This window comes from Ursus arctos, unplaced genomic scaffold (assembly GCF_023065955.2).
Source record: "Ursus arctos isolate Adak ecotype North America unplaced genomic scaffold, UrsArc2.0 scaffold_14, whole genome shotgun sequence".
NCBI lineage: Eukaryota > Metazoa > Chordata > Mammalia > Carnivora > Ursidae > Ursus > Ursus arctos.
In genome coordinates this window covers 49,764,287-49,778,053 of record NW_026622808.1, presented here as the reverse complement: position 1 = coordinate 49,778,053, position 13,767 = coordinate 49,764,287, and the positions used below count along the sequence as shown (strand labels likewise).

At 41.7% G+C, this 13,767-nt stretch overlaps 1 protein-coding gene across 3 annotated transcripts in view; it reads left to right on the top strand.

Moving 5' to 3' along the window:
- FRMD4B (FERM domain containing 4B) overlaps positions 1-13,767 on the top strand; it is a 314,088-nt gene that overhangs the window by 286,616 nt on the left and 13,705 nt on the right. For all 3 annotated transcript variants that reach the window (XM_048226469.2, XM_026501212.4, XM_048226468.2), the window contains 8 exons: positions 3,836-3,912; positions 5,226-5,364; positions 5,841-5,982; positions 6,806-6,939; positions 7,035-7,154; positions 8,460-8,688; positions 11,486-11,542; positions 13,349-13,496. In XM_048226469.2, the coding sequence (XP_048082426.1) occupies positions 3,836-3,912; positions 5,226-5,364; positions 5,841-5,982; positions 6,806-6,939; positions 7,035-7,154; positions 8,460-8,688; positions 11,486-11,542; positions 13,349-13,496 (1,046 nt within the window). The remainder of the gene's footprint in view (positions 1-3,835; positions 3,913-5,225; positions 5,365-5,840; positions 5,983-6,805; positions 6,940-7,034; positions 7,155-8,459; positions 8,689-11,485; positions 11,543-13,348; positions 13,497-13,767) is intronic.

Below are 13,767 nucleotides of genomic sequence, written 5' to 3'. Positions count from 1 at the left end.
TGACATTTGGGGCCCGATAATTTTGTCCTGAGCCTGGCCTGATATTCACCAGCATCCCTGGCTTCTACCCACCAGATGCCCTAGCCCCCATCCCTGCAGTGTGACAACCAGAAATGTCTCCAGACATCGCCAAACGGCCTCAGGGTTGTGGGTGAGAGTAAGGGGTGATGTAAATCATCGCTGGTTGAGAACCACTCGTGCAAGTACAATTTGAGGGTCCCAGAGTCCTTTTCTGCAAATTGCTATCATAATTGCTGGGTGGTGGGTTTTTTTTTTTCCTTGTGAGGTCTATCTGAGAATTATTCCATGTTTTTGTTAATATAACAAATCTCCATTGAGTCTTCTTCCCAGATGAGTGAGGCAGGATGGTGTGCTTTGGTTAGGCACTGGGGTTTGGGGAGCCTGGTTGTGCCTGGGTGTGAATACCAGATCTGCCCCCATTCAGCTTTGTGACCTTGGACAATTTATGTAAACCTCTCTGAGCCTCTGTAGTCTGTCTTACGAAATGAGGCTCTAAATAGTAACACCCCGTAGGGTTGTTGGGCAGACTCACTGTTAGGCACGTAAGCATTTGATGGATAGAAGGATGGCTGGATAGAAGAAGGTGGTCAGTTTGGCTTTGTAAGCCCGTGATCCTGCAGAATTCTGTCTTTGTGGGACTCTGGAAGGCAAAACACATCCACTACCTTGATCGTGAGTACTAACAGTACATTCCTCGAGTATAACTTTTTTTTTAAATGAAAAAAGAATAAATCAATAATACAGTGATTTGGTTTTGCTTCCAGTTACAAGCAAGGGATTACCCGATGTGAGTCACTGTTTGATGTACAGTCATACAGTACAGCTGTGACTATCCCAAATTTAGTCATTTCCAGGGGAACTTGCAGTTGAATGATTAACCTATATAATAAGTGCTATAAAAAAAGAAAAAAAAAAGCCTCTGATGATGCCTTTCCTATCCTGGCCTGGTGTTATACCTTTGGGTGACCTCTGATTTTAACTTGTTAAGACTCAGAAAGACAGTTTGATCCTTTCTGTCCGAGGCTTTCCCTCAGTCTTATTACTCTGGGAGGTCCCCCCCGGCCTGTGGCAGGTGCACGCTCCTCAGCATTGGTGCACATGCCAGGGCATGCACCTTTTCTGGGTACCCCAGACAGGAGGGAGCTTGCCGCCATGCGTCTCTCTGTGGGCGTGCCTTTGACCCACCCCTCCCTCCTCCTCTCTGACCTCCGAGATACAGGAACAGTGAACAGATTTCCTACCCAGAGGGTGTATCAGGAAACCACCGATGAAATCAACAGAAATACAGCAGTTTTTACAGGGGCTGAAACTCACAAAAGTGGAAACCCGATGTGTCAACAGAATAACTTGACTGGTTCTCGTCAGCGGAAAGACACATGTGGGATCCAGACAGCTCTCCCTACTTCTCTTTCTGCTGTTAAGTGGCTGTCCCCCATCCTCACAAAGACATGATAAAACTAGGGAATTGGACGGCGCGTCGTCATAACAGTTACAACTAGCTTTATCACTTACTGAATGTTTATTCTAAACCAGACACTGGGCTAAGTGCTTCATAAACGTAACCTCACTGAAGCCTTCCAACAGCCCTCTGAAACAGGCATTGCTCCCATTTTATGGATGAGAATGCTGAGACTCAGAAAAGCTAAGCAACTCCCCCCCCAACCCCCCCAAAAAACAAGTGATGGAACCAGGATGCAAACCCCTGTTACGCTCCACCTTCCTATGCTCACCCTAGTGGCAACGGCCATCACGAATTAAGTGTGTGTCATTCCTGTTCACTTACGCTATTACAGGCACGTCTATGAAATCACATTTTCCATCAACTTTTAAGATTTCAGGTAGGGAAACGGCTTTGCCTTTTAGACTTGAAGACTCGGTCTCTCACCATTAACTTCTTTTGCAAACCCGGTTGCCATCTAATTATTTCAAATTCCTTAAATAAACTGGAGCCCTTCACCATGTAAGTGGGGTTTTTGTTTGCAGGGAGCATGTTTGCTCTCGATGCAGAGACTTGCTGAATGGAGGCAAAAGCGCTAGTATTTCACATTTGTTAAGTGATAAGAGGGGGAGGTGGTGGCTTTCAGGGATCGTGTTTCAGGTCCGGCCCCGGTTTTTATGTGTGTGGGAATGGACGCAAAGAAAAACACAGCTGAGCTGCACTGTGGCTCTTCCTGCAGAACCTGTTCGTGCCCGGGCTGAGTAAACCCGGGCTAGAAATGTCTCCCTGAGACAGCCTCCAGGGAAATTTGTGCCTGGATTCAAAAAGCAACTTATTTCCCGGGAAGTATCATCGGAGCCACGCTACAGCCCATTTAAAAGACTGTGTCTCCCTTCTGGGAAGGGCTGCCAGGGAGAACTTTGCCCTCTTTCTCCCTGATCGGAGGAAGGAGTGGAACTGGGGAGGTGTCACTCGCTGGAGTTGCTGATGTCAGTAGCGTGTCAGCCGTGGGAGGCTCTGTTTGTGAAATTGAGTTACACCTAGATGTCTTATGAAACTCCGTTCAGAACTCACCGGAGCTGCTGTCTGGGAGAGGGGGGAGGTGGAACGAACCTTGGGGTTTTCCTTCACATTTCTGTCCCATTTTTGGAATCTCTGGATGAAAAGAAATGAAAGCGTCCAGTCTACGGACATTTTAGGAAATAGGTATGTAGCTTTAAGCTTTCGCTAATGACTCTTACCACCTGGCTATTGCTGTAGTTACACTGACTGCATGTTCGGACCGCGAAGGGCTGTGTTCTTAGCGTGTGCTGGTTTCTCTGACTGTGTTTGGGACTGGGGGTCCAGTTTGAACGCTTTTGTCTCTTGCTTACATGTGTTTAGGAGCTTTTAGTTCATGCTGTTCCTTTACGTGAGGTTCACATGTTCACGAAAAGTCTTGGCTCCTGTACTACAGGAAATGGTTGTGCTGATGGGTGCTTTGCAATTAGACAACTCAAATGCTTCCTTAAGTTTCTCTGAACGTAATTTCAAACTCCAGCCAAAGTCTACTAATCATCAATAGTGGGACAAATTCCAAGTTGAGAGGAAAAACGGAGGCTCAGGGGAGTACAAGGGGGTTGGGAAGGAGCCCAGAAAATACAGCAGGGCACTCCGTCCCGTGAATGGGCCGCCTTTTACAAATTATGTGATTTTCAAATCACATTGCTAGTTAACTTCTGTTTCTCCCAACCAATGGGCAGATGACACCAAGTGCAGCCTTAGAATGTCAGCGGTGGGAATGTAGAAGTGGGTTCTACCCACAAAAACTGGAGGCTCTAGCTCAAGAGAGCAACCCCACATTTACCCCCGCCCCACCTCTGCTCCAATTCCTGGCGCTAGGTTTCTGTCGCATTTAGGGGAACTCTTGTAGGCGGGAAACTGGTGTCACAGAGAATCACCCCTGCTTGGGGTTCCGTTTTACTTTCACTTTGCATTCTTTTGAAATTTCATCTGTGGTTCTACTGAAACATCCTTTTGAATGTCTTTCCATTTAAATCTGAAGTCAACATCTTTGATCAGAAGGCATGTGCTTACTGGAATTGGTAAGGATTTCCTAACTCTATTTAGTTGAGTCAGAGGAAAAAGAGTATGCATGTTCCCCACACTTGTCCGGTTTTATTGTTCAAGGAAGATTTACTCGTGAGGTGACGATTACTGTCGGAGAAAGGAATAAAATGGTTTCAGGTTGTTGACTTGTAACAAGACTGCGTCACATGTTTGTGCTTCGCCTTAGTGTACCTTCTTGATTATTTGGTGATTAAGCTGAGTTCCAGATTTAGTAAAAATCAGCATTAATTAAAGCTGTGCGTCTTTTCTGTTTTCTTCATTTCTTAGTTATTCCAGTGGAAACAGCTGGAGAACTTATATTTCCGTGAGAAAAAATTCGCTGTTGAAGTTCACGATCCACGGAGGTGAGGATGACAGCCTTTTCTTTGTACGGTCCCGGTGACTATCCCAGTAACGTTGCTGCTGGGAACATGCATGTGCAAGTTTTTGTGCGTTCATGTTTTCATTTTTCCCGGATAGACCTGGGGGGGGGCGGATTGCTGGGTCAAATGGTAACTCTTTCTTTAACCTTTGGAGGAACTGCTACAGTTTTTTCATAGCAGCTCTACCATTTTGCATTCCTACCAGCAATGTGTATGGTTCCATTTTCTCCACATCCTCCCTAACACTTGTTATTTTTAGTTGTGTTTTTGTTGTTTTTTTAACAGTCACCCTGGTGGCTTACAGTGATAGCCCATTTCAGTTTGAATTTGCATTTCCCTCATGACTAATGATGGCTAAGCATCTTTTCAGGTGCTCTTTGGCCACTTGTCTATCTTCTCTAGGGAAATACCTGTTCAGACCCTTTGCTCATTTTTTACTTGGGTACTCCTGGTCACTTTTAAAACAACAGTTGCCAAGTTATCACCGCGAATTGAAGTCAGGATTGTAGGCTCTCCGAGCTCTTCAGAGGAATTCATTATCAGTCCTCAGTGTTTGCCTTTCAGATCCATTTATGGATGCTTAAAGGTCAGAGGGAGGGGGGAAACAGTTGTGACAAAAAGAGGACCAAGAGATAAGCCAAATTCCTACAAAGAACATGGGTACCCTTCTCCCTCCTTCCCCACAGCATCTCCCTGCCCTCCCCCACCCCATCCTTCTCCTTTCACCCTCTCCTCCTCTGACCCTCTCTCCTCTTCTTAACTGGTGTATAAACAGTACACTGGACCAGTTTCAGACTTGCATATCTGCAGACAATATTATCATGTCCATCCTCTGATAATGTCAGAGCTGCACAAGTCTACCTAGATCTGAAATGCTCTTTTACCTTGAGGAAGGTGTTGACCCTGCCCTCTCGGTTGCGTTATCTTTGAAATATTATCACCTTGATTCCTGACCTGTTGTGATAGTAACACATCCTGTGGTTTTTAAGTAAATGTTTTTAGTACAGCCCCTAATTTGAGTAGTTCTTATCCTCTGGAGTATTTGTGTATGCATTTTTGAACATGCTAGTTTTACAAAAAAAAAAAAAAGAGAGAGAGAGAGAGAGAGATTATCCAGGTGCAACAGGTTTCTTCATAAAAGGAAAAAAATCAGAAGCTTGGCTCCTTTCAGCATCAGAGTGTGGCAGCAGGAAAACAATTAAGAAAATACTTCATAATCACATTCCTCCCTGGGTACTTTTTGTGGTGTGCTGGGCCAGAGGTGAATAAATAGAATACTTTCCTTAATCTTTCAGGATTTCTGTGTCAAGAAGAACCTTTGGGCAAAGTGGCCTCTTTGTGCAAACGTGGTATGCAAACCCTTCTCTCATCAAGTCCATCTGGGTAATGGCAATTAGTCAGCATCAGTTTTACTTGGACCGGAAGCAAAGCAAAGTAAGTCACTAGAGCGTTTCTATAGGAACAGACTTCCTCCCTCATTTGCTTTCTGTTCAGAAGATAAGCTTTCTCAGAAAAGATGCAAGCACATGGATTTTTGTTCTTCGAGGTTTTGGTTTTTAACTTGCCAACCAAGTGTTTTAATTTTTCTTACATTTAAAAGAGGAGCAGTGTATAGCCTGATTTAGAAGTTGTAAGACGTGCCAACTTTTCAGCACGTGTGTACATGGACACAGGAGACATTTTGAAGTTATTGATTGAACTGTACCATGAGAGAGATTCATGCGTAGTTAAGCATTTTCAATGTAAAGCTTAAGTCTTGTATTTTTTTCCTCTGAAGTGTCACTAGGGCATGTAAAAATTCTAAATTGTCCTCTGTGTTGACATACGTATTCCATAGTACCTTAATCATTTTATTAATTTGAAATAGGTTCAGTTGAGTGAATTCTCTTTCAATGTTGTATACCTCTTAGGCAAAAATTCCTTCAGCCAGGAGTTTAGATGATATCGCGATGGATTTGACGGAGACAGGAACACCAAGGGTCTCCAAAATGGTGACCCTGGAGGCAAAAAGTCAGTTCATCATGGCAAGCAATGGCAGTTTAATCTCTTCAGGTAACATTTTGGGCAAGTACATAAACTACTTTTGGGGGTGATAAACCACTTTTAAATGCATTTTAGATCCATTATTTTGGGAATAAATAAGCCTATCAAAACCTGCAGCATTCAGCATTAAACCAATTTTTTAAAAAGTAAAAGGAAAGTTAAATTATAAGTAGCTTGTATAAACAACACTAGTTACAAAGATAGTGAACTCCTCAGGGTAACTTGAAAGGACATTTAGTTTTTGATTCAGACAGTTGTCTAATGCTCTACTTAATAAATAGTCAAACGTGACTACAAGCTTCAAACGTCACCCCTACCCCACCTCCCACTGTGATTGCTGCCCTGAAATCCTTCCTCTGCAGAAATTCTGGAATCTCTTATCATCAAGTGTATGTAACTTAACTCAAATGAATTTTCTCATCTGAATCCTGTTGTCAACTCTTAATCAGAGGCACAGAATATTCCTTTGCCTTGCTTGCTTGCTTTCTATAAGGACATTCTAAACAACTATCTCCAGGAACATCTTACCTTCTCTCCTGCTCAGAAAAATGAAATTCTTCCTTGGGTGTGTCTGAAACATTAAGCATTTTATCATTGCTTCTAAGATGACTGAGCCAAAATACAGAAGGTATATATAATTACCAGGCTCTGTTGGATGCCCAGAAGCATGAGAAAATGTTCTCCAGTTTCCTTTTATTATGTTCAGAAACAAGGAGAAAAGAAATAAATTATTATTTAATAGCAGGTCAGGCTTAAAAATCCTTTGTCCTTTAAAAAGGAAGGAAACATGCCCTGTATAAACCTTCCCTGCCCTCCCTTCCAATCCCTCCAGGTTCTCAAGACTCAGAAGTTAGCGAGGAGCAAAAGAGAGAGAAAATCCTGGAGCTCAAGAAGAAGGAAAAGCTCTTGCAGGAAAAGCTCCTGAAAAAAGTCGAGGAGCTTAAGAAGATCTGTTTGCGGGAGGCTGTGAGTGTCTTCTGCTTTTTGGGGACTTGTCACATTGTGTTTGACAGTCCGGCCAGTGTCAGTTAACCCCCTCCCGATTCTGTCCTGTTCTACAGGAGCTCACCGGCAAAATGCCAAAGGAATATCCGCTGAACGTAGGTGAGAAACCGCCTCAGGTCCGAAGGCGTGTAGGCACGGCATTCAAATTGGATGACAACCTGCTACCAAGTGAAGAGGTATGAGCACCAGCTCTGAGCATTTCTATTAACAGCAGGACGGAAGAGCCATCAGCTGAACGTGGCTGACTTGTTCCTGTGGTTTTTGAGTCCCTGCTGTACCTTTCTATCTCGCCACTTGAAAGGGATATGGTAGACCAGATCAAATTCTTCCTTTCACGCACAGTCCAATTACAGTTGAGTTATTTCTCACTACTTTACTCCTACAAACACAGAGAGCTTTAAACAAACCCCCAATGTTTATAAACTGAGAACCATGACCATAAGAATGAAGAACTCCAGCATTAGATGCTTCCATGTAAAACATGGAAGCCTTTGACAAATACATTTGCCCTTTCCGATGTGTCCTTTCTGAGATCTCACTTCCTCCATCCATGAAATGGGGGTAATCCTCATTCTTCCCGCTAATGGACACAAGGAGTAGAAATGATACAATGCATGAGCAGCATTCAGGTATAATAAAGTTCCCATATAGAGCATATGTTCTCATTTGCATGTCATCAGATCGTAGGGTCCTACTCCTGTTTCTTGCCCAAATTCAGCCATCTTGGCTGTAGAAAATGATAGCAGTTTCTATCCATAATAGAGTGAGCTTTGCAAGTTTTTTAAAAGATTATTTATTTTAGAGAGAACAAGGGAAGGGGCAGAGGAACAGGGAAAGAATCTCACACACACTGTCCGCTGAGCACGGAGCCCGATACAGGGCTCCATCCCATGACCCTGAGACCATGACCTGAGCCGAAATCAAGAGTCGGACTCTCAACTGAAAGAGCCACACAGGCGCCCCTGAGCTTTGCAATTTATCAAATATACCCAGTCCTGAGCTAAGCAATGCACATACATAATCTCATTTAATCTTTGCCGTATTTTTACGAGATAGATGTTCTCTCCATTTGAAATGGAGATGCAGAATTTAAAAAAAAAAAAACCTGCAGCATTAAAATAATTAAACAGTGTTTCCAGGGTCATGCAAGCAGGAACCACCAGAAAGAGAAATCAAACCCAAATGTATGTTTCTAAAGCTCTGTATGTGACTATAACCTCCTGTGTCTGTGAATCTTGGGTTAAGAATCTCTCCTTGAAAAATATAATCTTCACCCAACCAACTACATGAATGAAAGGCCATTCCCTTCTTTAAAATGATAAAAGTCGGATTAGTGAGAAGTTTAAGTAAATGGATGAGGGAGGTCTTGTCTTCTAGAAAAGTGTTTGAAGATACCTATGCAGTAAACTTAGAAAGACTTTCTTCTCAAAGACCATCTGATTTGAGAATGTACAAAAACTAGTATCATTGTATAACTGCAGGATCCTGCTTTGCAAGAACTGGAGAGCAATTTCCTAATACAGCAAAAGCTGGTTGAAGCTGCAAAGAAACTTGCCAACGAGCCAGACCTTTGTAAAACCGTGAAGAAAAAACGGAAGCAAGAGTACACGGAGGCAGTGAAGAAGCTTCAGGAAATTGAAAACGCGATAAATGAATACCGAATCAGATGTGGAAAGAAACCCAGCCAGAAAGCCACTGTTATTTTACCAGGTTCGTAATAAGTAAGGTGTTTCCGGTCACACAGTCACTGTTTGTGATGGTATGTAGCATTTCCAAGTTAGTTCCTTTGGCGAGAAATAAAAGAAAGAACAGGTTTAAAAGTAAGTTTCTTAGGGTAAAAATGGTTTGGGATGTTAGTCTTGCAAGCGTGTAGACGTGGTTTTCAGTGACATCCTCACTATTGTAATACTATACCTTTGCGTAGCTTTCATTTTCAGAATGAAGGAGCATTCGTAGCCATATTGGTTCCTAATCACCTTTAACCGGCCTGACGTCATTGCAGGAAATAGAGTTGACAGCATAGAGTAGTAAGAGAGCTGGGCCTGCCCAGTTGTTTCTCAAAGGTTTTTAACACAAGGACCAAACATTTTTTTAAAGACCTATCTACCATTTGCGAAAAGAGCTCTTACAATTCCTGTCATTCGTGGAGGCTATTTAAAGCTGTGGACAAATGTCTGGGATAGAACATGAACTGCAGAAAGCAGCGTATTAAATCGTAACCTCGACAGGAGCCTGACATCGTATAAATATGCACATACAACAACTGGTTGGGAAATATTTCAAAATACTAGTAGTTGTGGAATTTCAAGTAACTTATTTTTCTTTTAACACTTTTCTGTATTTTTAAAAATCTCAACATTATTTACTTAAGGCTTTCATATTCAGGAAAAAAAGTACACTGAAAATCTTGGTTAGGTAGATTTCAAGTCCAGTTGGCCTTACTTTATCGGCATGGTTTCCAGCCTTCATCGTTGGTCAAAATACGATTATATTTCTTTGATTCCAAAACTATTTTTTCCACATTGAAAAATCTGTGAAATTTGAATAATTTTTATGATAGATGGTGAATTACAGTTACAACTGGCAATACTTCTTTTTTTTTTTTTTTTTACTGAGATGTAAAATAATTATATATGTCAGATTGGATGAAATGTGGTGACTAGGTTTAGAGTATACTTGGGTTTAGGGAGTATGGTTTATAAAGCAGAGATAGCTTTTGGAAAGTGAATGCACAGACATCAACACACAAGTGTTCATCAGCTACAGCTGGAGAATTTAGGGTGGCTTTGACTCTGAATGAGAAATCCAGTTGGCCTTGGAGGTGGTTACGTTCTGGACCTCCAGAGATGGGTGATTAGCAGTGTACTTAACTTTCATGGCCATTTGTTGTGGCCCATTCATCCCCAAACTGTGCAAGATTCAAGTGATCTCCTTTACAACGAGTGACATTTGGGCAGCAGATGGTGCCAATGTTTGAGCATATATTGGGTAGATTTTTTTTTTTTTTAAGTGTGCCTGACAGCTGACGACACTGGCACGTTGCCTTCAAACTCTGCTGTGTGTCCAGTTAAGAGATAGTCTGCCCAGTTCTTGTGGAGATTAACATTTGAGATCAGATGGCAGAGATTTCCTTCATAAATGGCATTGCAGCCTACACTGAGGTGCTGTATTTGCCTGTAGCCTTGCCAGGACTTGACCCTGTGTGTGGAATGATCTGCCAGGTACATCGACACATCTGAGAGGACTCTTGTTGCTAAATACATTTTTTAGCATTGGATGGGCAGCAGAAATAGTTAGGAACGTTGTGGGTATTTCCAACCACCAGAATGCTGTGTCTAGGTAGTAAAAGCAATAACTATAGCTAATATTTATGGAGCATTTGTCCTGTACAAGGAGCTGGGCTAAGGGCTTTACATCTATTATTTTAATCACTGTTCACCTGAGCACTGAGTACTACATACTATTCTGATTCCCATTTTAGTTGAGCCAAGTGATACTAAGAGGGATTAAGTCATTTGCCCAAGGTCTCACAGCTAGTAAGTGTCAAAACCAAGACGGGAACCCAGGTCTGTCTAATTCAGTGGTTCTCAACCAGGAGCAGTTTTGCACCCCAGGGCATATTTGGCAATGTCTACAGACATTTTTGGTTGTCAAAACTGGGTGTGGCGGTGCTGCTGTTAGACAGTGGGTAGAGGCTGGAGATCCTACGGTGCAAAGGACAGCCCCCCGCCCCCAGCAAAGAATTATCCAGTCCAAAATGTCAGCAGTGCCACATGAGAAACCCGGGTCTCAATGAAAAGCTCATGCACCACGAAGTGTACACCTATTAAGAAAAGGGTCTTTTCTTCAGGGAGTGGTCAAAAAATAATTTATACTAAGAGCAGATTTTCGAATGAGGGGTCTAGTGTATTTCACATAACATTTAGCATTTATGACATGAATGGCATAATTTTTCTTTCCAGTTTGTTGGTTGTAAGCCCTCCATGGATAAGGTAAAGTTTTCATCCCATGTAGAAGCTAGATTGAACACAAGTTGAAAACAAAAGCTGCCTTGAAATAGGTTCCATTTTTCTTAAAGATTTTATTTAATTGTTTGTTTATTTAGAGAGTGCATGAGTGGGGGGAGGAGCAGGGTGGGGGAGAGAATCTCAAGCAGACTCTGTGCCGAGCGCAGAGCCCCATGTGGGGTTTGATCTCACCACCCTGGGATCATGACCTGAGCCAAAATCAAGAGTCAGAAGCTTACCTGCCTGAGCCACCCAAGAGCCCCTAAATTTGTTCCATTTTAAGAAATAGTCCAGTGTCATATTTGTACAATTTCTAAGATGTTTGTATCTTTACTAGTAAATGATTCCACTCTTATAATCTTCAATTATTCTCGATGCACTGTAATTAGTTACACTTACTAAATAAAAATAAGATGCACTCTATTGAGAATGGCTTTATTAAACTCACTGTAGGTGTATAAATGCCCTGTTATTCTAAAGGCACTTATATTTATTCACAGAAGACATAATCCCATCAGAGAGCAGCTCCTTGTCTGACACCACCACCTATGATGATTGTAAGTAGTTCTTCTTTTTCATTTTAAAATGTTATGTATTCTGAAATATGAAGACAATTTCTTTAAAGCCTGTGTGTTATTCTTTTGGGAAAAGTAGAATGAACTAACGTACATTTATGCAGAATGGTTGGGAAAGGGAGATGAGGCAGAACTTCTACCGAGGTCAACTCAGCATTAAATACGGTACTGTACAAATGGCGTGACCTCAGGAAACCAAAATACTATCAGACAACTAAGTCAGTCTCTCCGTAAGGGTTTGCGAGGCTCTGTAGAATTTTTCTAAATCGCATTTTATTATGTATTTATTTATTTATTTATTAAATTTTAAGTAGGCTCCACACCCAACGTGAGGCTTGAACTCACGACCCTGAGATCAACAGTTGCATGCTCTACTGATGGAGCCAGCCAGGTGCCCCTCTGTAGGAGTTTTTTAAACGTTTTCTCTTGAAGTAGTTACAGGTTCACGGGGAGTTGCATAGATAATTCAGAGTCTTTCACTCAACTTTTCCCAAAGGTGACATCTTATATATTTGGAGTCTAATCTCAAACTGGGAAATATAGTGTAGACTTTGATTATCCCTGTATTCTGGATAGTTAGGAATTTATTTTCCTTAGGAAGAAATGGGTTATATGTCATTGTATTGGTTTCATAGAGGAATGCCGTGTCTGTTGTGATGGCCTGTGTTTGTTCAACACATTTTATGATGGAATGGATTTCATACCGAGTGGCGGAGTACTTCCTTGTAATCCCTTGTGCTTAAGCAGAGGAGTGACTGTCTGTCTGATATGATTTAAAGAATTCGGGGAAGCCACGAACCCATACTGCTTTATCTCCCCCATCCCTACCCAACCCCAAGTTTGAGGGTGCATGAAACTCCACCATTCTAAAATTCTTCCTTTGAGCTGAAGTTGGGTCAGGCTTGCCATTACTCTTTGAAAATGCGAATGTCAGCACGAGACATAACAAGTCTCTAATGACTCAGCATAAATCAGTTATATCACTTCCAATGACAGGATGAGCCTCTGGTCAGCCAAAGAGGCCTAAGAATTTGAAAGGTGAACAAAAGAGATCCACGCCAGCTTTACAAGCCAACATTCTTTTGGCCCTATACACACTGGGGTTTTTCTTTAATATAACTCTAGAAAAGCTATAGTATCACCCAGTCTACCTGAATGATTCCTTTGCTCAGAGTGGTACCTACTAAGCTGGCAAAAGTTGGGTCAGGCCCACACGAGAACAGTTGACCCTTAAACGATGTGGGGTTAGGTGTGGCCACAACCCCCTGTGGTTGAAGATCCAAGTATAACTTCTGACTACCCCAAAACTCAACTACTAACATCCTGCTGTTGGCAGAAGCCTTACCAGTAACTTAAACAACACATTTGTATGTTAAATATATCACATACTGTATTCTTACGGTCAAACTAGAAAAAAGAAAATGTTATTAAGAAAATCATAAGGAATAGAAAATATTCTATATTTACTAAAATTTTTTAGTAAAAATTTTTAGTAAATTTTTAGTAAAAAAAATAATTTGCTAAATATTTACTATACCGTACTATATCAGAAAAAAAAAAAAAATCCGTGTATAAGTGGACCTGTGCAATTCAAACCTGTGCTGTTCAGGGGTCAACTGTATTCAGTAATTTCCATTTTCTAGTGTATAAAATATAAAAATAAATTCCCTGAAAGTACTACACTTCTGAAAACATCAGATCTTCTGATTTGTTTTTTGGAGGGCTGGCTAGGTATTTCTTGCCTTATTTACCTACTTACTTATTCATTCATTCATTTACTTATTATAGCTAATGACACCTTCACTCTTGCTGGGCAGCGACCAAGTTCAGTACCTCATTCTCCAAGAATTCTTCCCCCCAAGTCTCTCGGTATCGAGCGAATCCATTTCAGAAAGTCGTCCGCCAATGAACAGTTCGTGGAGACCAGGCAGTCCAGGTGAGAAGTCACATCATCAATGAGGCAGACGCCTCACACCTATGAGACCTTTCCTCCAAAACAGTTGACCCTTTTTGGCATTACCCTCTCTATCCTTTCAGAAGGGGTCGTCTTACAAGACTGAAGCATAGAAACTAACCCCGTTACTTGTTGTTGACAGTGAGTGCAGGTGTTTCTAAGAGATCCTTCCAAAGCATTTGGCACTTTCCTGTATTTTAAAGTCTGTTGGATTTATGTTAGGTTGCAGGGGTATTATTTATAATCTGGAATT